Raw genomic sequence first — 27,285 nt, forward strand, 5'->3', positions numbered from 1 at the left:
CCCCAAAAGCACAACAGATTGAACCGATCTCCTATAATGCTTGTGTGATGGGGGGGGAGGGTTTCACACAGAAAGCCAGGATGAGGCCAATTTCCGTTTCACCGACTGCACAGAATTTTACAGCTGAACTTCATCACAGATACAAATGAATGCAGACCTGTAAGGCTTTGTTCACACGGGCATAGGACCGCATACAGCAGTGTGAGGACCATGGGATGTACAGGTGTTCTGTGCATTCATGTGCAGGCAGTCACATTCGTTTCAATTGCGATGCAGAGCCTGCAGACACAGATGCGGTTTCCAATTTGGCAGCTGTACGTGTTAATGGGCCTGTTCACAGCATGCATGGAGCCACATGGCTGTCAAATTGGAAGCAGCGGCTGTGTCTTTGCAGTCATGACACCTATGCATCCCCATGTGGGAAAACACTGACATTGCACTGTGCATGTCACTAATGCTTCATTAAATGTATTTTTTTATTGCAAGCAATGAACGTTCCTTAGTTTAGCCTTGCATCAACTTTATAGAGCAGTGGTTCTCAACCTTCCTAATGCCGCGACCCCTTAATACAGTTCCTCATGTTGTGGTGACCCCCAACCATAAAATTTTTTACCCAGTAATTATAATTCATGAAGTGTCGTTTTACCTCCAATACTGCTGCTTTCTACACAGTAGCTGCTCTTTACACATTGGAAATATGTGTTGTCCGATGGTCTTCGGCGACCCCTGTGAAAGGGTCGCGACCCACAGGTTGAGAACCACTGTTATAAAGGCTTTGGTATGCAGAACTCAGACTTGGGAGACCTGCAGGGGGAGGGAAGGATCAAAACGTAGGCAGTCAGGTGCGCTGCAGTGCTAACAGACATGAAGATAGAAAGAGCAGAGTGACAGAGATAAGCTCATCAGTCTGCTGCTTCTCTTTTCCCTGTCCAGTCACAGGCTGAGAGAAGGAAGACCTGTTAACTGCAGCAGAGAACAATCAGATCTCTGGTTCCACCAGACAGGGCTGTGCGGAGTGGCAGAGCTGTGTAAATCCCCAAACTGTATAGACAAATTCTTTGGTGGTAAAACAGCTCCCTTATGTGAATTTATCGGTGTATTTAGTGGCTTTCTGAAATTCAGCTTTGTCATTGCTATACATTATTCATTGCTAGCCCTCTCAGATTAGAGCAGGAATCATGTATCAGATGCAATTTAATAATGGGGTTTTGTTTTCCAAGTAGGTTTTCAGACCTAGAAAACAACATAGACCTTTTTTTAAAACCGGTTTCCATTAAGTCCCTCTACACTGCTATCTACTATAAGACAAATAAGGGTAAAAATACTAAGAAATGGGATCTGTGCTGTGTGAGCAGCTCTTTGTTGTGATCTAAAACCTTGCAAATTCAGAAATAGCCAGTCTCGTATAAAGTGCTGCCCACAGCAACCAGACCCATCTACAGGCTGCAATGACAGAATGGTGGTGTGTGTCCGGTAATCTGCTCAGGGCAGCAGACATTTTAGACTACTAGACCTATATTGTAAAAATTCATCTGGAAATGTGTGTAGCGTGACACATCAGCACCATCCCAGAAATGTTCAGTGGATCCTCATCCATAAATACCACCAGGTTAGGTTCAGTTTAGAAATGCTACGTACAGTACTTCATAGGATAAAAAAAAAAAGAAAGTCTTATTCAGTTCCGACAATTCAAGTTTCCGGATATTCGGGACAGAGGTTCCTTTCCTGTCAACAGTCTTTATGGTTTAATGACAACTTGCATTTTATGCCCCATACGTCCCGGTTCCTCTTGTGGCCTGTGGTGGGCCTGGCAATGGTACTGAAGAAAGAAGAGTTTATCCTAACGTTAGACAGCGACTCTTTCAGTAACTGCAAGGGACCATCCATCACTATGCCATATACACTGAGTGTCTTCAGGTGCATGTACTTTCCCAGATCACTGTGAGAGGGAAAAATATAAATCAAATCATAGCAATTTAATAGAAGTACAGTATGTGTTCCACAGCTCCTTCTAGAATAGACTAACTGGCTTTTTAATTCTAAGTCTGATTACAAAAAGACGTATACAGTACAAAGATGAAACGGCTGCACAAATTATGCATCACGTGACACAGATTAAACTGCCCGTGCAATTAAATGTTAAAACAACATCTGCTGGGGGTACCTTACAACTGGAGATGAGATACACTGTGTATATATAAAAAAAAAAAACCAACAAGACAAATGGATTGGATGGACTAGAGTAATTTCCATGTACTTTTAAAAAGATCATTGACATAAAAGTAAAATTCCTTGCTTAAAAACCCATAACAGATCACACATAGGGCCTCATCTGTGGCAGAATGTCTTTACTTTGAAGTTTCTCAGAGCACATTCTTAGCAGAATACAAAGTAATATGGTAGAGAGGAGATCACAGACATTGCAATGTTACATGAATACAGAGTTTTATGGTCCATTCATAAAAATCAGGTTGCTGTCTGGTGACATAAAAAAGCCTCCCAGCTGTTTTTTTTTTTTTTAATTCATTAATTTGAATAGTGATCTGCTTGCTTACTATCAATGATGATAGTAAGCATAGTAATCAATGAATGAGATCAATCATGATCTGGTTTTTTTTTTAAAGTAGTAGTAAGGCTGTACCGCTGCTTTATAAATGAAGCCCTTAGCAGTAGATTTCTGTGAATGATATTCATACTGCAGCTAGAACTAATTGTAAAGACCAGTTCTTGAATGTGTTTATAAAACTTGCTTATTAGAAAATACATCTTATCTGGACAAAGAAATCTCAGTCCAATTACTTTGATGGTAATGTAAATACTTACAGCAAGGATGCAGGACAGATCTGGTAGCAGCGGCTGAGACCGAGATGCTGGAGATGAAGCAGTTGGTGGAACACTGGAAAGCATTCTGGAGTCAGCAATACACTGTCACTGCACAGAAGAGGGTATTATTAGACAGATCCCATAACATATGGAGCCATTTCTTCTACTGCTACTACCAGCATCTAAATCAGTTAGAGAAGCATAGAACAACTCTAGCAAACAAAGCTACCCCACAAGTAAGCCATTCCTTTCAATATAGTGATAGAATGAGGTCAACTCTGGGAGTTTTTCAGCCAGAGTTCAGGATGTACGCAAGTGGCCTACACCTATAGTAAAGGGCATTAACCAACTTTAATCAAAGCTGCACAGTTTGTTTTGATGTACAGGTGCCCCTCATCTGCATAGGCAGTAGGTTTTTTGGTGAAAACGAATACACACACATATTTATACATACATATATATTCTGGTTCACAAACATACCATATACGCCAACTAGTGTATATTTCCAACATAGCTATCCTTATTTCAACACACTTGGCAAATTTATTGGATGGGGGAGTGTGGCAAATTATTTAATCGGAACAAGTCTCTATAGGAAACCAATGGCAAGGCATTCAGTGGTGCGTATTCCAGCATTTGATTAAGGGGATACCAGTAGGTATCACACTTCAGTAAAAGTGTTCAGGTAGCCACCCGGGTCACTTTTACTAAAGAGCAGTTCCAGTGAAATTAGAAGGAAGAAAAATTTTTATATATATATATATATATATATATATATATATATATATATATATACACATACACACACATATACATATATATATACATATACATATATACATACACACACATACATACACATATATACACACATACACGCAGTCAGGTCCATAAATATTGGGACATCGACACAATTCTAACATTTATGGCTCTATACACCACCACAATGGATTTGAAATGAAACAAACAAGATGTGCTTTAACTGCAGACTGTCAGCTTTAATTTGAGGGTATTTACATCCAAATCAGGTGAACGGTGTAGGAATTACAACAGTGTGCATATGTGCCTTCCACTTCTTAAGGGACCAAAAGTAATTGGACAATTGGCTTCTCAGCTGTTCCATGGCCAGGTGTGTGTTATTCCCTCATTATCCCAATTACAATGAGCAGATAAAAGGTCCAGAGTTCATTTCAAGTGTGCTACTTGCATTTGGAATCTGTTGCTGTCAACTCTCAAGATGAGATCCAAAGAGCTGTCACTATCAGTGAAGCAAGCCATCATTAGGCTGAAAAAAACAAAACAAACCCATCAGAGAGATAGAAAAAACATTAGGCGTGGCCAAAACAACTGTTCGGAACATTCTTAAAAAGAAGGAACGCACCGGTGAGCTCAGCAACACCAAAAGACTCAGAAGACCACGGAAAACAACTGTGGTGGATGACCGAAGAATTCTTTCCCTGGTGAAGAAAACACCCTTCACAACAGTTGGCCAGATCAAGAACACTCTCCAGGAGGTAGGTGTATGTGTATCAAAGTCAACAATCAAGAGAAGACTTCACCAGAGTGAATGCAGAGGGTTCACCACAAGATGTAAACCATTGGTGAGCCTCAAAAACAAGAAGGCCAGATTAGTTTTTGCCAAACGACATCTAAAAAAGCCTTCACAGTTCTGGAACAACATCCTATGGACAGATGAGACCAAGATCAACTTGTACCAGAGTGATGGGAAGAGAAGAGTATGGAGAAGGAAAGGAACTGCTCATGATCCTAAGCATACCACCTCATCAGTGAAGCATGGTGGTGGTAGTGTCATGGCGTGGGCATGTATGGCTGCCAATGGAACTGGTTCTCTTGTATTTATTGATGATGTGACTGCTGACAAAAGCAGCAGGATGAATTCTGAAGTGTTTCAGGCAATATTATCTGCTCACATTCAGCCAAATGCTTCACAACTCATTGGACGCCGCTTCACAGTGCAGATGGACAATGACCCAAAGCATACTGCAAAAGCAACCAAAGAGTTTTTTAAGGGAAAGAAGTGGAATGTTATGCAATGGCCAAGTCAATCCCCTGACCTGAATCCGATTGAGCATGCATTTCACTTGCTGAAGACAAAACTGAAGGGAAAATGCCCCAAGAACAAGCAGGAACTGAAGACAGTTGCAGTAGCGGCCTGGCAGAGCATCACCAGGGATGAAACCCAGAATCTGGTGATGTCTATGCGTTCCAGACTTCAGGCTGTATTTGACTGCAAAGGATTTGCAACCAAGTATTAAAAAGTGAAAGTTTGATTTAGGATTATTATTCTGTCCCATTACTTTTGGTCCATTAACAAGTGGGAGGCACATATGCAAACTGTTGTAATTCCTACACCGTTCACCTGATTTGGATGTAAATACCCTCAAATTAAAGCTGACAGTCGGCAGTTAAAGTACATCTTGTTTGTTTCATTTCAAATCCATTGTGGTGGTATAGAGAGACAAAAATGTTAGAATTGTGTCGATGTCCCAATATTTATGGACCTGACTGTATATCTCAGCAGCTACAAAAACTGTGGTTGCTGACTTTTACAAAATGGACACTTACCTATCCCTCGATCCCACGGTGTTCTCCCCGCAGTCCGTTTCACCAGCCAGCCCTGTATTCCCGGCTCCCTCAGTGTGGGCACCCGGCTGTGACAGCTTGTGGCTTCACAGCCAAGTACTCACTGCGCATGCGCAAGTAGTGCTGCGCTTTGTGAATGGTCCCATAGTCTTCTGGGCCATGTCATGTGTCCCAGAAGACTATGGGGATGGAGGGTAGGACAACTTCCGCATCCACTCGCCTAGACGATCACAGCGGAAGAGGGTACCTGTCAAGTTCGGGTACTCACTTCCCAAAGGTGCTAATCCTTATTGGGGAGCAGGGAACCGGTCCTTAAAGCAGAACTTCCCCTTTTGGGTAGAGTTTCGCTTTAACATCCGATCTCTGGCTGTAAAAAACAGTACTTGCTGACAGGACACACACACTGTATATGTATGTACAGCAGTCAGCAAGCGGTTAAGGAACATGCTGGCTCCAGTCATTTTGACCCTACTATGAGAAGCAACCCTTGTAGACCGACCCCAAAATGTGTGTTAACTGCTGCTGTTTGGAAGGATTGGAATTATTATTTTATTCCTCGCATTCTGCATTGTACAGGAGGTCACTGAGGGACTGCCCAATGTTTTGAACAGCAGAGCAGAGTGCCAGGGGAGGGAGGAATAAGATAAGCAGTTCAACTTACACATCATTCTCAAGACAAAAAGAAGTAAACTCCTGCAATGAGGAGGGTTATGAGTGCAAATTTTTTAAAAACTACTTGTCCAAGGGACTAAAATCGAGGGCCTAATCTACTTGTCCTTCCTGACAATCTACTTGTCCTGGTAAAAAAAAAAAAAAGCACTGATTGGGTGCTTGTCAAGAAAGGGGAGTGTCGGCTCTCTTAACACTCAGGAAAAGCACATCTGGTGAGCAAGTAAATGAATGAGGCGTTGGCCCCAGTAAAACAAAATCAAACTATTCCTTCAGCTTACCCTCACATATAGAAGCACTTGGGTGTTCAGTACAAGTGCGTCTTGTACAGCCAAATAAAGCTCTGATGTCCGCCCCATTAACCACTTCCAATGTCCACTCCCCCTTCATGTCCAGGCCATTTTCTGCTATTTGGCACTCCACCACTTTAACTGGTAATTGATTGGTCATGCATCACTGTACTCAAATAAAATTTCTTTTTTTTTCTTTTCACACAAATAGAGCTTTCTTTTGGTGATATTTGATCACCGCTGGAGTTATATTTTTTTATTATATAAAATTTAAAAAAAAAAAAACAATTTGTGAAAAAAAATTTTTTCTAATTTTTCTGCTATAAAACATCCAATAAATTTAAATTAAAAAAAAAATCTAATCTCTTCATAAATTTAGACCAAAATGTATTCTGCTACATGTCTTTAGTAAAACAAAAATCCCATTAAGCGTATAATTTGTTTGCATGAAAGTTATAGTCTACAAACTATGGAATTTATACTAAAAATTTTTTTTTTTTTGCTTTTTATACAGCTAATGGCAGCGATCAGCGACTTATAGTGGGACTGTGATAGTGCGGCAGGCAATCTGACAATACCTGACATTTTTTGGGAACGGACATGACCAGTGACAATAATACAGTGATCAGTGCTAATCATATACACTGACACTGTACACTAATGACACTAGCTGGGAAGGGGTTACCATTTAGGGCCAATCAAGGTATTAACGGTGTGCCAAACAAGGGTTAATGTGTAAACTATGTATTGTGTGGTATTTTCACTAAGCAACGTGCCGATTTTTATTCCCTTCTTTGTAGGGAGACAAAAGCGGCAAACCGATGCGGTTAGTTGAGAGCTGTGTTATGTTTATTAATACGAGGTGAAGCGTGAACAGAATAGGGATGTCATGGAACTAAAAATCCCAGCAACCTGTCCATAGATAGGAGACACCCCTGAGACAAGCACAGACAGAGTGTGCAGACCAGGGTGGATAAAAAGCAATGGTTTAAAAAATAAATAAATAGGATTTTTTTAATTTAAAAATCAGATTTTTTTGAATAAAATGCTTTTTGAGGAAAATATATTACCATCCAAAGGTTATTCCATCATGAAATATAGATTAGTTTTTAATTATGTAGAATAAGGCTGTATATGTTTCTTTTTTTGGTAAATAAATTCCATGAATCCATTCACAATGTCATGCTCTTCCAGAGGTTTTTGTAAGATTATTGGGCAGTTTCTCTGCCTACAAGATATTATCACAGATGTTGGTTTACTTTTGCAGTTCTCAAAACTGAATTTGACTCAGCGGAGATCACATGCCTCTTCTTCACAGCAAAAATGTTAGAACATGAACAGAGTTAAGAAAAAGACCTTCATCCTAACTTCTACAAACCTCTGAATACAGAATCAACCCCTTCAGTGCTAAATTTCAAGAAGTTCAGTGAATAGAATAGAAACAATATTTTTCTGATTGTTTGGAGTGGAATAGATCTGCACAAGAAGAAAGTGAAACTAAGTGTGAGGAGGAAGGGGCTGACAGTCTAAGTTTCTTAAAATATATATATTTTGTTTAGCCAAATTAGTTAACAAACATGGATGTTTAAGCAAATCACATATGCTGGAATGTTATTGTTTCAGTTGAATAAATCTATTAAAATTGTTATTATTAAGGTAATGATTATTTTTCTCCTTCCTAAGTACAACAGAAAAGTTGTCCAAATATGAATGATTAACCTATTAAACTGGGGATAAAAAAACTAATATGAAAAGTTATTCTAAAAATCTTCATCTACTTGTATATTAAAGTTATACCAGCAAGAATTAGTCTTTATGTAGAAAACTAGGATTTAAATCAAGCCTTACTGACTAGTGATTTAAATCAGTTTGATTTAAATCAAATCCACCCTGGTGCAGACTCTACCGTACAGTGCTTTCTCCTGTTGCATGTCCCCAATGTAGCTTCACTCTTGGCGATCTGTTACCAAGGCAGACACCGATGTAGTCATCTGCAATCAAGAGATTGTGATGCAGCGAGGGGGAAGGAGACGAACGGGAGCATGAGGAGCGGGGATAAACTATTAACCCAACTGCCGGGCAAATTCCACACAAGAAAGGTGGGAGCAGAGCGGCGCACACATCAACTAATCCCACAGTAACCGGGGACTAACCCCCACACCTACTGTGTAACCAGCTGCTCTATCGTATCACAGGAAAAGCAGTTTTATCCCATCCTCTTCTCTTCTAGCAAAAACAATCAGAACTGACCAAGCCCACAAAAAAGCTTTACTTACCTTAAATCTAAATTGGTAAGGTCAGGACATCTTTGCACTAAAGCCTCTACATCTATAAAAAACACAAAAAAACAAAACAAGATTTAGCTGAAATCAGTCTGATTTACATCTTTTTACGCACTGCCTCAATGCATCAGCAACAGACAATAAAAAAAAAAAATAAATCAGCTAGTATTAGTTTCAATTTATATACCAGCTATTTCCAGGTTCTGGCGATATCCACTTAAATTCAACTGGGTTAGACCTCTTGGAAAGTTTACCACTGCGCTCTTCACATGGCTTGTTGTAAAGTCACACCAGGAAAGGTTCAATTCATCCAGCCTGCATTAAATACAGTTGTAGGGGAATTATCTTTCAAACAGGAAAACAAAGTAATGTACTATAGTGCCCCCAATGAAGCACGCTTCTGTTAAATTTTGCTTAAAGTACACTCTGAAAAGTTTACAAATGCTTTCATTCTTCCTGTCATTGTGAATGGCAAAGACCTAGCAGAGCATAGAAAACTCAGAAACCAGACCAGTGTATACTACCTCCATGTTTGGTTTTCATACAACCCCTTTAGTTTTACCAACAATTATGCAGTCCTAGACACTAAAGAAATAATCGGTTCAGTTTTCATCTGTACGGGTTGCTTTTTTGCACTACATTGTTATTGGAAACAATTGTACAGTAGACCTAGGCCGTGTGTCGGCAACCCGCGGCTCTTTTTCACCTTTGCTGCGGCTCCGGAGCACACTGCCCACCAAGTGACAGGCAAAAGGGTTGCCGTAGCTCAGTGGTCGGCAAGCCGCGGCTCTTTACACATTTTAATGCGGCTCTTCTGTGTGCCGGGCACCCGCTCCCCTCCCTCCTCTCGGGCGGCCGCCCCAAAAGTCAGGACTCTGCAGCTAGCCCAGCAATGGGCAAACTACGGCCCGGCGGACCTTTTAATCCAGCCCGCGGAGCGTGGCAAACATTGGCTGTCAGGATGTAGGCGAAGCAGCGTGACGAACTCCTCTCCTCTCACAGTCCGCCCTGAAGACCGGAACGGCGCGGGAACACGGCGAGAGGAACGCGCGGAGCAAAGGTAAGTGAATTGACACAATATGGGGAATGAATTACTATAGGGGGGATGAATTACTATATGGGGGATTAATTACTATGGGGGATGAATTACTATATGGGGGATGAATTACTATAGGGGGGATGAATTACTATAGGGGGGATGAATTACTATAGGGGGGATGAATTACTATAGGGGGGATGAATTACTATAGGGGGGATGAATTACTATATGGGGGATGAATTACTATATGGGGATGTATTTTCAGTTTTAAAAATGTGGCTCTCAAAATAAATTTCAATCGTGGTTTTGGCGAGATTTGGCTCAGTTGAAAAAAAAGGTTGCCCACCACTGACCTAAGGCTATGATTATGACGATACACTGTGGCCCTGATTAACCCTTTGCTTACTGGGCCCTTAAACCCCCTTCATGACCAGAGCGCTTTTTGCAATATATGCAGTGTCGGATTTGTTTTAAATGTTGCAATGGTTTTGCGGCTCCCAGTCTTTTTTTCCCTCTCGGAAACGGGTCCAAGTGGCTCTTTATGTCTTAAAGGTTGCAGACCCCTGACCTAGGCAAACCTCATGGACTTCTTGTTTAAACTATGCAAATACAGGGGTTTCCATAAGTAAAAGCTAACATTCAGTAGGATCCTGAGAAGATATCAACAGTGTAAAGAACTAGAAACGCAAAGCTTAACCTCCCTAGCGGGCTGATTATGTCAGTATTTCTGTGCTCAAAGCGGTACTTTTTTGCATGGAAATATGTATTTTTTTTTATTGTAGGCCTGTAATTTTTAGGAAAAACTGAAATCTGTCCGAACAAGAGACTAGTAAACATCCCGGGTATGTTAAAATTTGAAACACAAAACCCTAAACTATAATTTAATTATAAAAAATATAATAATACATTTAATTCAATAATATAATCAAACCAAAAACACTAAAATTTGAACTATAGCGCCAAGTTCGCACATCACTGAGCAAAGTCGCAAATCGTTTTCAGTGTCTGATGACGAATTTCCCCATGAATCATCACTCAATTCTGCAATTGGTTCTAATTTACTATCACTGTTCTCTAGCTGGTCTAAAACCGATTTTGACATAAAGGGACACTTTTTGGACGCCATGGACGTTTCTCAGTTTCCAGGCAGAAAGAACAGACAAAATGCAGGCAGGGCACAGGACAAAGCACTCGGGACAAAATGTATGTGAAATGGTTTGATACAGGAATGTTTTACTATGTTATTTTAGTGAATGTCACTTTTTGTAATTTTCAAATTTCCCACCAGTTCCGTCCCCAGTACGTCCCGACGTCGCAGGGGACGGAACCCAGAAGATAGATGCCGGCATCCGCCGGAGGACATTACAGGGGACACTGCAGGGGGGACATCGCGGGAGCGCAGGACAAGGTAAGAGAAGAACATATCCCAGAGCAGCACCGCATGGTAAGCCCGAGTGTAGCTCGGGGTTACCGCTTTTGGTACTGAAACTTTACCCCGAGCTACACTCGGGAATACCGCCTGGGAAGTTAACCCCAACTCCTACTACCAGCCTACTGGTCACAAGACCATCACCAATGGAGTTAGTGGGGAGTCAGAACAGCAAGGTCAAGATTTGCAGAAATGTCAATGATTGAATATACATTTGGATCCCTCTATCTAAATGTACAAACTTTGCTTATGCACTTAGTCATCATATGCTTGTCTGACCGACATAAGTTACAAAATCAATTTTATATGTATTAAAAATTGAGGGGAAAAAAAAAATCTAGTTCCATTTCAGTTCCCCTTTGAAGAAATATTTTGACATTTTTGTATTGTCTTTGGTAAAAGGGCATCCCATTGGTTATTCAAAGTTTTCTACATTGTCCTGACAAGATCCTAATTTTACATACTGCCTGAGAGATGCAAGAAGAAAGAATTACCTGGAGCAGCTGGTCAGCATGTGTGCTAGCGATTCGGATGAGAAGCCGAAACAACCACCAAGGTTCAGTCTTACCAGATCTGAATTCTGGGCAATGGCACTGAAGAGAACAGGATCCAAAACAATTACATAGAAAAACTGGGTTGTCTATTATTAAACATTACAACACACAAGTAGCAACCACTTTTTGTTCCTAGATTCAACTAAAAAGCATAAACTATTTGTGTCCTTTAACTATTTGAATCTGCTTTATTCCCTTCCTCATAACGAGATGCTGTAACGTGAAGCAGAAGACAACTGCTTATATCTCGAGGAGTAAATGGACATTTAAAAAGGTCATCCTTGCCACAGCCGCATTGGGCTGCACTGTTTTGCCAGTGTGGTGCAAAGCTTACAACTAGGACATGTTCCTATGGAACTTCTCTGACTGTTCTTGGCTTAACAGTCAAGTGCATGTCCATACAGAGGAAATGCTGCTTCATAGGTCCAATGGGTGGCTTTGACTGCTTCTGCTCCACTACTCCCTGCAATGCTCGGTGTACCAACATGTAGTGTAATCATGCAGTTACCATGGTATTTGTCACTACACTTATCACGACTTCCGGAGTCTGCTCACACCATACATATACAGAGGGAGAACCCATTTGTGTACCTACATAGTGTTATCCCAGTTAAACTCTGTATTACCTTCAGTAGTTATGAGTAAAAAATAGATATTTTTAATATTTAAATATCTATTGTAATCGTTATTCCACATGCAACCTTCAGACTACCGTAGTGTATATCCATTTTAATTGTCTATTGTTACTAGATTAATCATTATAGGGACCTAACCATGTGACGCAAAGCCTTCAATGACTGCTGAGTCACTTCACCTATGTAGTTCTAAAAGACAACTTCAGTTCCAGCTCTGTTATAAAACAGCAGGGCCTACCACTATTTAACTTGTTTAGATACAACAGAAGACACTTGATGTATGAAGATGCCATAATAGCAATGCCAGGAGCTGAAGCATTACTGAAGTACATTATAACAACGTGCCATTTACACAGTGAAATAGTGCAGTGACTGCTGACAACATTACAAGGAAATGAACTATTTTTTTTTGTCCTTGGCAAAAGAAGAAAATTCACTTGTTCCATTCCCCCCCCCCCCCCCCCACTGACCCCATTGAGGGGGCACCATTTCCCCCCCCCCCCACTGAGGGGGCACCATTTCCCCTCCCCCCCCACTGACCCCAGTGAGGGGGCACCATTTCCCCCCTCCCCACTGACCACATCCATTGAGGGGGCACCATTTCCCCCCTCCCCACTGACCACATCCATTGAGGGGGCACCATTTCCCCCCTCCCCACTGACCACATCCATTGAGGGGGCACCATTTCCCCCCACCCCACTGACCCCATCCATTGAGGGGGCACCATTTCCCCCCACCCCACTGACCCCATTGAGGGGGCACCATTTCCCCCCACCCCACTGACCCCATTGAGGGGGCACCATTCCCCCCCCCCCCACTGACGGGGCACCATTTCCCCCCCCCACTGACGGGGCACCATTTCCCCCCCACTGACACCACTGATGGGGCACCATTTCCCCCCACTGACGGGGCACCATTTCCCCCCACTGACACCATTGAGGGGGCACCATTTCCCCCCACTGACACCAACAATAGGATACTATTCCTCCCACTGAATGGCACTATTCCCGCCACCGACACCAATGATGTGGCACTATTCCCGCCACCGACACCAATGATGTGGCACTATTCCCGCCACCGACACCAATGATGTGGCACTATTCCCGCCACCGACACCAATGATGTGGCACTATTCCCGCCACCGACACCAATGATGTGGCACTATTCCCGCCACCGCCACCAATGATGTGGCACTATTCCTGCCGACACCAATGATGTGGCACTATTCCTGCCACTGACACCAACAATGGGGCACTATTTCCCCTCAATAACACCAACAATAGGACACTATTCCTCCCACTGACACCAGTGATGGGGCACTATTCCTCCCACTGACACCAACAATTGGGCACTATTTCTCCCACCTACACCAATGAAGGGGCGCTATTCTTCCCCCTAATAGCAAAGATGCTTGGTTTACTCCCACTGACGCCTGGACAATTTCTACTCCCAATGGCCACAGTCCAGCCCCCCGAAAGTCTGATGAACAGTAAACTGGCCCTATGTTTAGAAAGTTTGGAGACCCCTGATTTAGGCTACCCCCAAGAAACCTCAATACAGTGTAAATAAGCGATAAGTTGTATAGCAGACAATAGTATACAAATGTAATGCCTCTACGGCATTGCTGTCTCTTACCTTATGATGTCATCAGTCAGCTCCAACCCCTCCAAACTCAAATTCAGTAGCCTGTAGCATCGGGAAATTACACTCCGCAAAGCATCGATGCTGATTGTGCAGTGAGAAAAGTCTGTGTGTTGTAGACGCAAAGGTCTGTAAAAAATTTTAGGTAAATGAAACTACATTATACTGGTTTACTCAAATACTTCGATCAGAGTATATGGTAAACTGCAGCAACCACAAGCAGTTCGGATTGGGAATTTACTAGTAATCTCTGTGAAATTACCCCACTGATCTATCTACTGCAGGAAGCAAAGAGTACAAACTGCCCTGCAACACCATACCATAGAGTTCATCAAATAATGCAAAAGGAGGTACAAAATGTCTTAAAAACAGATTTTGGCTCACAAACAAATTGCCATTAGATGGATGCAACCCTCTCCCCCCGTTTCACAGTGCTTCGTGCTGTCAACCAAATACTGCCATATATGAAGGTTCTGTATGAACACCGAGGGTGCCCACGCAGATATAACAAAGTATGGGATTTTTGGTGCTCCTCTAATCTAACAATGAACGCTGACCAATAAATATTTAGGGTCGTGAATCTCTGAATGGAAGGATAGCCGTATTTTATATTTTGCTGTATGTGTATGCTGAGCAGTATGTACCTTTTATATGCAGAGATTGAGACAAGCCAAGTTTTCCTTTTGGTTTATTGTTCTCTTGTATTTTTTTTTCCTACATGACATATTATACGCTGTGGACTGTAAGAATTTTGGTAAATTCTAGGCTAGTCATGGACAACGCGGAATGGAATTACAATGGTCCTACTTAAAGCACAACTCCACTTCTGTGAAAAAAAATATAGTAAATAAAGCATATATAATTTGTACACAGGACATTGTCATTTAAAATGATTAAAAACTACCTTTCCTTTTCAATCTGTAGCGCTGTCATTTTCTACAAAATTCAGTGAATTCTGGAGACGTTCTGTATACTGCTGGTGTACAGAACTTCCCCAGAAAACTAATTTCTTGCTTGCGTCCAGACCTAAAACCGATTGAGAATCTGTGGCAAGACTTGGAAATTGCTGTTCACAGACGCTCTCCATCCAATCTGACAGAGCTTGAGCTATTTTGCAAAGATGAATGGGCAAAAATGTCCGACTTTAGACATGCAAAGCTGGTAGAGACATCCCCAAAAAAACTTGAAGCGAAAGGCGGTTCTACAAAGTATTGACTCAGGGGGGCTGAATACAAATATGCGCCACACTTTTCAGATATTTGTAAAAAAAAAAAAAAGTTTGAAAACCATTTATCATTTTCCTTACACTTCACAATTATGTGCCACTTTGTGTTGGTCTATCACATCAAATCCCAATAAAATACATTTACGTTTTTGGTTGTAACATGGCAAAATGTGGAAAATTTCAAGGGGTATGAATACTTTTTCAAGGCACTGTACATGGAACACAGACACTCCCATTCAGGAACCACACTTCCAAGGACACAGTGGAACATACAGATTTTTAAGGGCCAAGTTCACATAAGTGCACATAATTTTGCAGGAAAAAAATTGTGTATTTAGTCAGACTTTTGCAGACACTTACTCCAGCTTTCTTGCCTGTACCTCTGTACGGATTTCTGCTTGAAAGCTGGAGGAAAATGCAATAGACTACAGGAGCGCTCATCAGCACCCTTGCAGGCCATTGAAAGCTACAAGCTGTGGGGGCAGTTGGGACTTCTTGTTTCTTCATTCACAGATCGCAGTGTGGACGGGGCCTTGCACAGCTGCAAAGATTTTAGGATGCTACAAGGAGGTGCAGGGAGAGGAATTCCCACTTGTCACTTGGAACGGGGGCCAAGTGGGAATGGGGGTTTCTAGGTTACACCCGAAGGGTCGGTTCACACAATTTCTGCAAATCTGCATGCATATTTTTCTCCTTTCTTCATCTCAGCTGAGGACATGTGCGTCCTTGATGCGTTTTGTGGTGTTCCATACAGAAAAAATGCAACATGTTTTACATTTGTTGACTGCACTGGTGTGAACAAGGCTCATTGGATCCATGTTAAAGATTGTTCATGCATGTTTGATGCAGAATAAAAACGCACTGGTCTGCAACTGGTGTGATTCACCCCTAAAAATGGGTGGTAACAAGTTCAAAAGGTGAACCTATCCAATAAAAGCAGAAACAGGTAGTACTCAGTTAACAAATTTTGTTAAAATCCGTGCAATGTACATTGATCACCCAGAAGGGATTGCTTTTTTTTCCCCTCAACAAAAGTAGAGCTTTTAAGCTTCCCATCTTTCTGAACAGCTAAATCCGTTAGATAAATCATTTCATCACGGTGTCTCCACCATTTTTTTTTTGGAAATGTTGTACAAGTCACAAGGCTGGCTGTACAAATTACAAATCCTTCTGCAGGTAGAACAGCAACTATTCATTTGGCTGTAGGTTTGCTTTAAGGTGCCCAATGATACTGAACCTGGGGCATTATGGTCAGTACAGGAAACTAGTGTGTGCCCGATGGAGGATGTATACACTCAAAGCTGCAAAATTCTGATCATTACTGACCCCTCAGTACCAGGGATGTCTACACAATACGTAAACACAAATGCTTGGCCGATACCAGAAAGCATGTGTATGTGCAGATCAATGATTATTCGGATCTCTTGCCTTCAATCTCGTGTCTAGGTGATCGCTCACCTGATCTGTTTAAACATTGGTTCTCCAATACAAGATCTAGGACAGCGCAAAACAACCACTCCCAGAGACAACAAATTTCCGATAACTCCGTCCGCCAAATGTTTTCCAGTGAGGTCTAAACTGTGCCACAGCGATTCATCACACCTAGGAGAAAGGAACAAACACTTATATGTAGTCTGAGCATGCACAAAGATATCCGTTCTAACAGAAAAAAAAGCATCGGCAATAATGCACAAAAATTGCAGAATAGCCTAATTATCTGAGGGAATGTTTATCAGTGTACAGTAATAGGGTGAACAAACCGCATTCACACACATCTAGTGCTATGGCACAATCTGAGGAACCAAAACTACTGAGGTATGTTGTTTGTCCAAAATTTTGATATAGCACAATCTGATGTTGTATAACAGCCCCCACTCCCCAAAGAAATAAAATGCTACATAAAGCATTAGTCAGTGCTTATACAATGAATGTGTTCAAGTACTGATATGCATAAAAATGCCCAACTGAAGTCTCACATGTATTTATCTTATTAACCCAGTACCCCGCATATTATGATTTGGTGACACCACAACCCTTAGCATATAGCTTTTCATACTTCTATGATAAGGAAATGCAAAGGAGTGCTGACTACCAAGTGGTCAAACTCCACTTCCTACTGGTTTAGTCACAATTCAACACCCTTTCCAAACAAACAAAAATTCTTAGTACATTGTTTAACACAATCTCTATATCGATTTCTGTGACTTCAGCTGAGCTGTAGGGCCCATTCACACTTACACATTTCTTTTAATATCAACTTTTTCTTTCTTTTTTTTTTTTTTTTTTTTTAAAGCTAGTCCGTTTTTTTTCCAGCACACTACAAGCAGCACTTTTTTCATACAACTGTGCAGGTATGTTAGAACACAGGGCAGTCTAGGAGCAGTATGCCCAGGACAACAGGTTCAGCACCCAGCCCAGCTGCAGGCAGCCTATCAAAGTCTATGGCAGGCTGCGACGGGATAGGGCTGAATGCTGCACCAGTTGGCACCTCCATTTAGGGCCCTGTGAGTACAGAACCCAGGTCTTCTGAGTTCCAGAGCTTTGGGTACTACTTGATCCAGCATTCAGCCCATAGAATGACAGTGGGGCTGTACATAGCACCTGTCTCTCCTGGGCACACTAAAATGTCTGGAGGGAAGCATTGATCCTGGATATCCTTGTGCATAAGGGGCCTAACTCTACATATGTGTGTTAGTTGCCATTAAAATTGAACGGTATTGCACATACATACACTAATGTACCATGCATTTAGGGGCACACAAAAAAGTGTGTATAGGTGTGAATGGGCAGAGTTTGCAAATGACAGGATTAGGGCACAAAGTGCAGTGTACACCCTCGGCTTTCGTTGCCTCTGTAAGATGCCGGAAAAAGTGAATGTAGTCTCATTACATCATCAGTGACTACCCAAAGGCAGAGCAGCAAAGGACAACATGGAAGTCACTTCGCTGAACGACAGCACACTAGAGTTTAAGTGTGTCATGATTTGGAAGTAGGCTGTGCATACTTGTACATTATGGCAGGTGCTCACCCACTCCAAAAGCAACAATTTTCTATTTTTTTTCCCAAATGCTTTATTTAGAATATTCAGCATTCATAGAATAGCCAACTGCAAAGGAAACATACAATGTCATACCAAAAACCGAACAGAAGGCATAGAGAAGCATAAACCAAAAAAGCTTTGAGGCATCCAGTCAGAATGATCACACATCAATATGTCCTTTGAAACCAATGTTTTCCAATGTTGTTAGGTGACTGAACAAACGCTCAACCATGGCACAATAAGAATGCTTAGGATACGGAGTTTTTTCTTTAAATTGAAATGGGTGGGTAATAATGTGAGGGAGATAGGGCATGAATGCAATTTTCTTTTTTTAGAAAAAAAATCTGATGGGTTGCCTCAAAAAGAACAAAAAAAATATTTTCTGTTATATTCTGGTATCATTGGCACATATTATTGCACCCTATACTGAGGTCCAGTGTCACTGATGGATAATATATTCAATATAATATTGCATCTCATATCCACTCTGTAAAAACAGGTTACTATTTTGAGTTGAATACTTACGATAATCTCCTCCAACGTTTACAAACACGAGACGCTTTCAAGAGTTCAATTAGATGCAGGTAGGATAAGATGCCAAGAACTAACTCATCTGGTAGGGAATCCCATGATATCCCTTTTGAAAGAGAAAAAAAAAAAAATGTAAGAAGCAAGGGCTTGGCAGGATAACACAAAAGGCATTGCAAATATTACAGCGTGGTATAAAAACACGCACACGTGTTTACGGGGAGTTCTTAAAGGAGAAGTTCACCTTTGGGAACATTACACCTGTTTATAGGGTGCAACATGTAACATTCCCAATGCTGCAGCTGCACCCACAAACCCCCCCCCCCCCATCCCTCACAGAAATATGTTCCCCCGTACCAACTGTCAAACTTAAAAACAGTGACAGTGCGAGGGCTTTACCCACACAGCAGCGTCATTCAGTCACAGTTCTAAACTACAAGTCCCGACATCCTTAGCAGCTGTCGGCTTGTAGTTTTCAATGCACTACCACAGCACTGTGGAGCACCGTGGTAGTTCACTGAATCTTCCTGTCAGTATATCTGCTTTCCCGTATGGGTAAGGAGATGTACTGACAGGCCTGCAGGAGACCTGCATGGAACCAGCGATCTGCTGATCGCCGTTGCAATGCTTTGCAGGCTCCTACAGACAAAAATAATAAATTCACATTTTTTGACCTGCAAAAAAAAATGTTTTAAATGTGCATTTATTTTTGTGCAAAAGGTGAACTTATCCTTTAACCTCCCTAGCGGTATGATTTCAGATTTTTGGTGCTGAAAGCGGTACCATTATTTTTCATGGAAATATGTAGTTTTTTATTGTAGGCTGTAATATCTAGGAATAACTCACTGAAATCTGTCCGAACAAGAGTCTATTAAACATCCCGGGTATGATAAAATTTGAAACACGAAATCATAAATTATAATTTAATAAATAATCATAAAAAATAATATAATAATAATACATTTAATTCAATAATATAATCAAACCAAAAACACTGAAATTTGAAATATAGCGCCAAGTTCGCACATCACTGAGCAAAGTCGCAAAATCGTTTTCAGTGTCTGATGACAAATTTCCCCACGAATCATTATCACTCAATTCTGCAAGTGGTTCTGATTTACTATCGCTGTTCTCTAGCTGATCTAAACCCGCTTTTTGACCTAAAGGGACGCTTTTTGGACGCCATGGACGTTTCTCAGTTTCCAGGCAGAAAGAACAGACAAAATGCAGGCAGGGCACAGGACAAAGCACTCGGCACAAAATGTATGTGAAATGGGTTGAAACAGCAATGTTTTACTATGAAAAATGTGTTTTGAAAAAAATGAAATTTTTTAAAATTTTCAAATTTTCCGCTGCCGGCCGCGCCCATACGTCCCAACGTCACAGGAACCGGAACACAGAAGCCGGATGCCGGCATCAGCCGGAGGAGATGGCCGGGGACGCTGCAGGGGACACATCGTGGGAGCGAAGGACAAGGTAAGCTCTGCAGGGACTCCCTATGCAGCGCTGCATGGTAAGCCTGAGTGTAGCTTGGGGTTACCGCTTTTGGCACTGACATTTTACCCCGAGCTACACTCGGGAATACCGCTAGGGAGGTTAAACCTGGACTCCAGGGAAAAAAAAAAAAACACTTTAAAAGTATTCTGTATGTACCTAAATCTAGTTTAGTATTAGCCTCTTGCAAACCCCAGTAGTGAGACTGGGGCAGCGTTGGAGGCAAATTAGGTTCCTGCATGCAAAATTTACCAAAAAAAGAAGAGCAGGAAAGTAGGGTACAAGTTACAGGGTGCTACTTATTTACTGTTGCTAGAGCCAGGGAGGCAACCAAGGTGGTTGTGATGTATGGCAGGAGTGTGTAAATCTCAGGACTGGCTAGACAGAAATGTAAATTATTTATCAGATAAGACCACTCCCATACATAAATTTCACTTGTGGATTTATCTTGTTGTGTCAATAAAAAAACAAACAAAAACAAAAAGTAGGTCACATCTGTGCAAAGTCAGATAAACAGGTTTTTCCTCACATGGAGACTAGACATCATTGTCTCACAAAAGTGTGTATTCAAGCAGCAAGAACATGCAAGGCCTGGCTTTATCAGTAAGATAATACCCCCCACAAATCCTTGTGGAAAAATGCATTAATACCATTCAAAGGTCTTGTGTTGGCTTCCCATAACACACAGGCTCTCTAGTAACAGCAAGGTGTAGCCCACCACTTGAACCATGAATAGTCAGGTGTCTGCAAAACCAGCCCTTAACTGCAATCTCTGTTTCTCAGTAGACATTACACTGGGTTTTAGTGGCTCATACATACTGAACACCTATTCATGACAACAGCACTCTACAATTCCTACCTGGTGGAGAGATTTTGGCTGCTCTCGGACGTCTAGCAATAACAAAGGTGTCATCTTTCTCCTTTGACTTCTGCCGCTTCTCTGCTGGAGTAATTGTCATAATTTGGTCCACAGGAGTTTTTTCTGTCTCCAGCGGATCTTTCTCCATGGGTGTCACTCCCATTCCACAAAGCAGGTCTGAGCTCCTCTTGGAGTCCCATGTCCAGTTTGCAGAGTTCCTGGCAGAAGCAGGAATTTCCTTTAGATGTTTCCTGCATGAAGACCAAATAAAATATCATTCATATCTTTTTTCCATACTGCTCTAGCAATGCAAGAGAAAGGACTGAGGTGCTGCATAAAATAAGACCACACTCCTATGATTACTGTATCATTTTACTTCATATTTTTCACTGCATGGGATTACAAAAAGACAGGATAACAAAACGATCAATTCCGATCACTACACCAACAATCAGTCCTGAGCAAGGTTTAATAATATGAAAAAAGTGAATCTACACAATAGATTGCAGAACTCATCAACATGTCTGAATACAAAACACAGATACATTTTAAAGGAATGGATAAACCCAGTGCTGATAGTGCCCCAGCCATACAAGAAATACATAAAATCACTCCATAGTGTATCAAATTCCAAATAGCATCAAAATATACAAAAATATGGAAGGGTCCATGTGCCCAAATGTATGGTTGTGTACAAGGGATGGACATGAATTTTAAAGTGGAATGCCAGTTTAACCCTAGCTACTCTAAGAACTGTCCCCTCCCCCTAAGGCCTGTGCTAACTAACCTGTGTAAGTTACTTACCTATTTTCAGCCCGCTCTAGTCATGTGATCTCCCCTGTGCCAGCTGCAGTCGAGAGGAAAGAGTAGTCAACAGCAGCTTTAGATTGCAAACTCCATGAGCAGGGCCCCCCTATTCCTTCTGTATGTGATTGTACAGTCCCCCTTTATATTGTGAAGTGCTGCACAAACTGTTGGCGTTATATAAATCCTGTATAATAGTTATATCACCCCTAGGCTTCAATGGCTCATCCGTTGTGGGCTCCCTCTTCTCCCCTGCAGCTGCCGCTGGCTGACAAAGAGGAGCCAGATCACACGACTGGACTGAAAATAAGTATACAGATCTTTCATCCACAGACCAGTCAGGAGAGGAGTTGAGAGGAGCGGACAATTAAGCTCTGGTACCCAACCTGCACCCTTTGGTATATAATAAGAGGCCTGAGACCTCAGCAGTTTGTAGTGGGAACATTGATCAGGGTAATAGTACTGACCTATACTAGCCTCATGTAGTATGTTCCCAGTTTTGTGTGGACTTCTGTAGCATATTCCCAGCCAAAAATGTCCACACCCTCTGACCCTCATTTCCCCTACTGGGTCTGCAGTTTCAGGCATTACAAATACTGAGCATTATATGCGGCCCTTTGGTGATGTCAGAGGCCACCTTTAGCTCATAAGTTGCCAACCACAGGTTTTAAGAGCAGTCAGGTTTATTCTGGAATTCCGCTTTAAACCAGAACTTTACCCATGACAACTTAATAAATAATTCTTTAGCAAGGAACATAAAATTCCACATTAATAATGATGCTACCAAAATGTGTGTGTGCTGTAAACTGCCTCCAGCATTGCTCCGGTTTCTTCTTGATGGAGGCCAGAGCCCCTGAGCAGCAATAAATCTTTAGGCTGTCAGCAGACTGTCCTCTGCAAATTCGGCACAGTGCCTAAAACAGAGAGCAACTGAGCATGTGCAGAGCAGGGTGAGACAGTGTATTACTGTTATTATTATACAGGATTTATATAGCGCCAACAGTTTGCTCAGCACTTTACAATATAACGGGAGACAATACAGCAACAATACAGTTCAATACAAGAGGGAAAGGAGGGCCTGATCCTGGGAGCTTACAATCTAGGAAATATTACTGGATTTTAAACGGTACAGGCACTTATTTTTAATGTTTTCCATAGCGGGATGCACTGAAATTTCGATGGCCGAAACGTTTCAGCCATAATCAGCCCTACTGGCCTATATGAAAATAAAGACAGATACAGATGCCAAAAATAACCACGCCCCTCGCTGCCTCCGCTCGGTGCTTCTCAGGCTTACCTGAGAACCCAACAAACGATCCCGGCGCTGGGCATAGGCATAAGTGAAGGAAAGATGGCATCCACTCATCTCTATGCCCTTGGAGGACCGGAGCGACGTCACTACATCACTTCCGGTTCCGGCACCTTGTAAACAAGGCCCTTTTTTTTTTAAAGCACTAGATGAATGCTTTTTTGATCTGATGCTTTACATTGTAGAGGAAAGATGTGGGGTCTTATTGACTCCATATCTCTCCATAAAGAGGACCTGTCACTATTTATATCTATTACAAGGGATGCATGCATTTCTTGTGATAGGAATGAAAGTGATTAAATTTTTTTTTTAAAAAGTACAGTATAAAAAAAAACTAAAATAAAGAATTAAAGTGCCCCTGTTCCCCCCCTGCTCATGTGTAGGCCACACCCATACGTGTAAACTGTGTTGAAACCACACATTTGAGGTATCGCCAGGAACATCAGAGCAAGAGCAATAATTCTCGCACTAGACCTCCTCTGTAACTTTACACTGCTAAGCTGTAGAAATCTATATAGCATCACCCATGGAGATTTAAGCTGTAGAAATCTATATAGCATCACCCATGGAGATTTAAGCTGTAGAAATCTATATAGCATCACCCATGGAGATTTAAGCTGTAGAAATCTATATAGCATCACCCATGGAGATTTAAGCTGTAGAAATCTATATGGCATCACCCATGGAGATTTAAGCTGTAGAAATCTATATAGCATTACCCATGGAGATTTTTAAGTGCTGTCGTTTGACGCCATTCCATGACCGCGTGCAATTTTAAAGCATGACATGTTGGGTATCTATTTACTCGGTGTAATATCTTTAATATTTTACAAAAACAAACTGGGGTATATATTGTGTTTTATTTTTAATTAGTATTTTTTTCCCCAAAAAAATTGCGTTTGAAAAATCTATAATTTTTTTTTAAATTGTCCATTTCAGTTTTCACCCAAGTGCATCCTGAATTTTCGGTACCAGATTTATCATTTTGGGGCACCACTAATAGCTATACCTCTAAAAGGGGCCAGCATGAAGTGATGCAGCAGGACTTCATTTTCTGACTAAAGTTTCACTTTAAGGCTTGGCTCACATCTAGGCGTTTTGTATCGCTACGATTCTGCCCGTGATCCCAAAACGCTGTGCAAAACTGTCAACTCACACAACGCAAATGTCATACAATTTCAATGGCACCTAAACATGGGTGCAATTCTGTTACGATAAACTGCACTGCAATCGCAGCAAACTGCATTGAGCGAAGCTGGTCACCCAAAAGGGGCAGGAGCTTCTTTTTGGGGCAACAAGGTTTGTACTGTTTATCGCAAGACAGAATCTCACCTGCATTTAGATGCCATGGACAATGAATGGCACCAGAACAAGCATGGCAGAATTTTTCAGTTTTGCAGAGTGTTTTGGGAACGGCGGTAGAATCTCTGCGATTCTGCCAGCGATATAAAACGCATAGATGTGAAAGGAGCCCTAAGAGCCAATGAACGGTCATGGTTTGCGTCCAGGGCCATAGGTCTGTGTCACGGAGTGCCTGTGCCTTCCCCACCCGCCTTTGCCTGCTGTCCCTCTGCCTATCCCTTCACCCCTCCCTCCCCCCTTTCAGATTCCTCGCGTCCTGCCAGCCTACATCAAAGGGCTGTGCAGGACAGGAGGAAACGCCCCCGTGGTGCAGTTAGCATCTCTCGGACCCCCACCAAGAATCCCTGGCAAAGGGCCGCCAAGGTGTCTCTGCGCGTCCCGCGCCGGAGACAAAGGCCGCGCTCTCGAGAGCGCGACCCGAGTCAAGGGAGCGTGCCTCGTTGCCACAGCAACGCAGCACTGGGCCAGATGTTGCCGGGGCAACCGGGAAGCATCCTGGCTGGCCTTAAAAAGGCCGGCGCGGGACCCGGCCTTTGTCTACTGTTTCCGCTGCAGCTGTTCCGTTGGGAGGTCCAGGTGGGGACCTGACCTCCGCAGCCATCCCCACTGGGCACTCTGCAAGAGACCCCCCCCGCCAAAGGTCAGCCCCCATAGTCAAGATCTTGTTGAGTCCCCGTGAGCCTGATGTTGTCCCTAGAAAGCTGTGTGGGAGCTGTGCTGAGGTCAGACCCCATAGCCAAGGTCCCGCTGAGTCCCTGTGAGCCTTATGTCCCTAGAAAGCTGTGTGGGAGCTGTGCTGAGGTCAGACCCCATAGTCAAGGTCCCGCTGAGTCCCCGTGAGCCTGATGTCCCTAGAGAGCTGTGTGGGGGTTGTGCTGAGGTCAGACCCCATAGCCAAGGTCCCATTGAGCCCCATGAGGGTCCCTACAAGCTGCATGTTGCGGAGTGCCAAGAGCTGTCCCGATTGAGTACCTGGGTTGTGCTGAGGTCAGATCCCATAGCCAAGGTCCCGTTGAGTCCCCATGAGGGTCCCTACAAGCTGCATGTTGCGGAGTGCCAAGAGCTGTCCCGATTGAGTACCTTCCATAGTTCAATAAAGCTTTGTGTGTTTACCATCTTCTTTGTGTGTTCTGTCATGCCTACGCTTCCGTTACAGTCTGTATACATCTGTGTGTTTAGTCCCATTCACTCTAGTGCACGGGTGTCAAAGTGGCAGCCCTACAGCTGTTGCCAAACTACAAGTCCCATGAGGCATTGCAAGATTGACAGTTCCAAGCATGACTCGCAGAGGCATGATGGGACTTGTAGTTTCGTAACAGCTGGAGGGCCGCCAGTTTGACACCCCTGCACTAGTGTGTGGCGGTAACGGGTGCTCCCGCCTGCAATTTTTTTTTTTGCGTATTTTTCACAAGATGTGCATAGGGCAGTCTGTTCACTTGAATGGACCGACCTTTGTGTGCAAAAGAGGCTTCCATACCTGTTTTGGTGGCAAGGGTCGCGCATCTGCTCGCCATGTTTGGGGTGCCATTATGCACTAAGGAAGCATGGCGCGAGCTTTTTGTAAGACGTCAGTGTGAAGGGGGCCTTCCACGGGTCCTGGTGTATACTCACCTACAGCCATTGATGTACACAGCAACCGTGACCCCCTGGGGGAGGAGGTACACCCGACACACACATTGTACGGCAACAGGCACCCGTGTGATGGTGGCCCTATGGAGATACAGCCTCCTGGGACCTGTGAGGAGATCACCCCTCACGCAGGCCAGAATCAGGAGGTGGGGACCACAGACAGACCGGGGAGACATGGGGTCTGGGCCATTAGGGGGCGGAGAGGAGCTCAGATGAAAGTTCCACTTGAACAGACCTGACTGCTATTCCCTCACATATCCCCCTTCATTATGGAGGACCCCAGCCTGAGAAGGACCCGTATGTACCGTGGCATAGCCGGGGCCCTCACACTGCTGGTCATGGAGGTGAGGAAAATCCCTCCCGTCTATACAAACCCTCCCCGGTAATGTACGATGTCCTCCCCGGTGATATTACCTGCTCATCATCGGCCCGCCCGATCGCCTTCCCTTTACAAACTTCCCGCGTCCCTCTACACACACACGTATGGCGCGCCGGCGTCACGCACAACTCTTTACGCATGCGCTCTCCCCTCCGATATCTGTTCTTCGCGGCTGCGTGAGGAGCGCTTACCATGTTTGCCCGGTTGGGGCCGCTGCAGGTACACTGAGGTCCCCATGTAGTGGGGGATAGGTGGGTAGTGACTACCCTATAGCCAGGATGGATGGTTTCAAAACTTTTGTTACTTCTGAAAAGTAAAAAAATTGTTACTTTTCCTAAAAAGTAAAAAACAATTGTGTGTGTGTATATCTATATATAGATATAGATATATATCGGGCGGACTGACCATTTGGAAACTCGGGCATTGCCCGAGGGCCCGGGGTCAGTAGGGGGCTCCATGAGATGCCCCTGGTACCTTTTTCATAGGCTTTTTTGAGTTTGTGCAAGGATACAGGGGCCCCATGAACCCCTATTACCGGGGGGCCCCATGAGTTGTCAGTCCACCCATGATATATATATATATATATAATTTTTTTTTTTGAAGGAACACTTTTTAATCAGAGCACTCAGATTAGAATGGGGAGGGGCCAACACTAGAAGCCATAAGGCTCTGCTGTATGTATAAGTATTG

The 27,285-nt window shown here is 42.8% G+C and overlaps 1 protein-coding gene across 1 annotated transcript; it reads right to left on the reverse strand.

Moving 5' to 3' along the window:
- Positions 1-1,176: 1,176 nt before the first annotated feature.
- On the reverse strand, positions 1,177-26,707 carry SKP2 (S-phase kinase associated protein 2). Its single transcript, XM_089689424.1, has 10 exons — positions 26,631-26,707; positions 21,113-21,363; positions 18,757-18,868; positions 16,650-16,793; positions 13,961-14,095; positions 11,631-11,729; positions 8,856-8,983; positions 8,663-8,714; positions 2,824-2,931; positions 1,177-1,939 (listed from the first exon to the last, which is right to left on the reverse strand). The coding sequence occupies exons 1-10, from the start codon at positions 26,639-26,641 to the stop codon at positions 1,729-1,731; spliced, it is 1,251 nt and encodes a 416-aa protein (XP_089545550.1). The 5' UTR covers positions 26,642-26,707; the 3' UTR covers positions 1,177-1,728.
- Between the last annotated feature and the right edge of the window lie 578 nt (positions 26,708-27,285).

Source organism: Staurois parvus, unplaced genomic scaffold (genome assembly GCF_062004578.1).
Source record: "Staurois parvus isolate SC_StPar_1 unplaced genomic scaffold, SC_StPar_1.0 ptg000475l, whole genome shotgun sequence".
In the NCBI taxonomy this organism is placed as follows: domain Eukaryota; kingdom Metazoa; phylum Chordata; class Amphibia; order Anura; family Ranidae; genus Staurois; species Staurois parvus.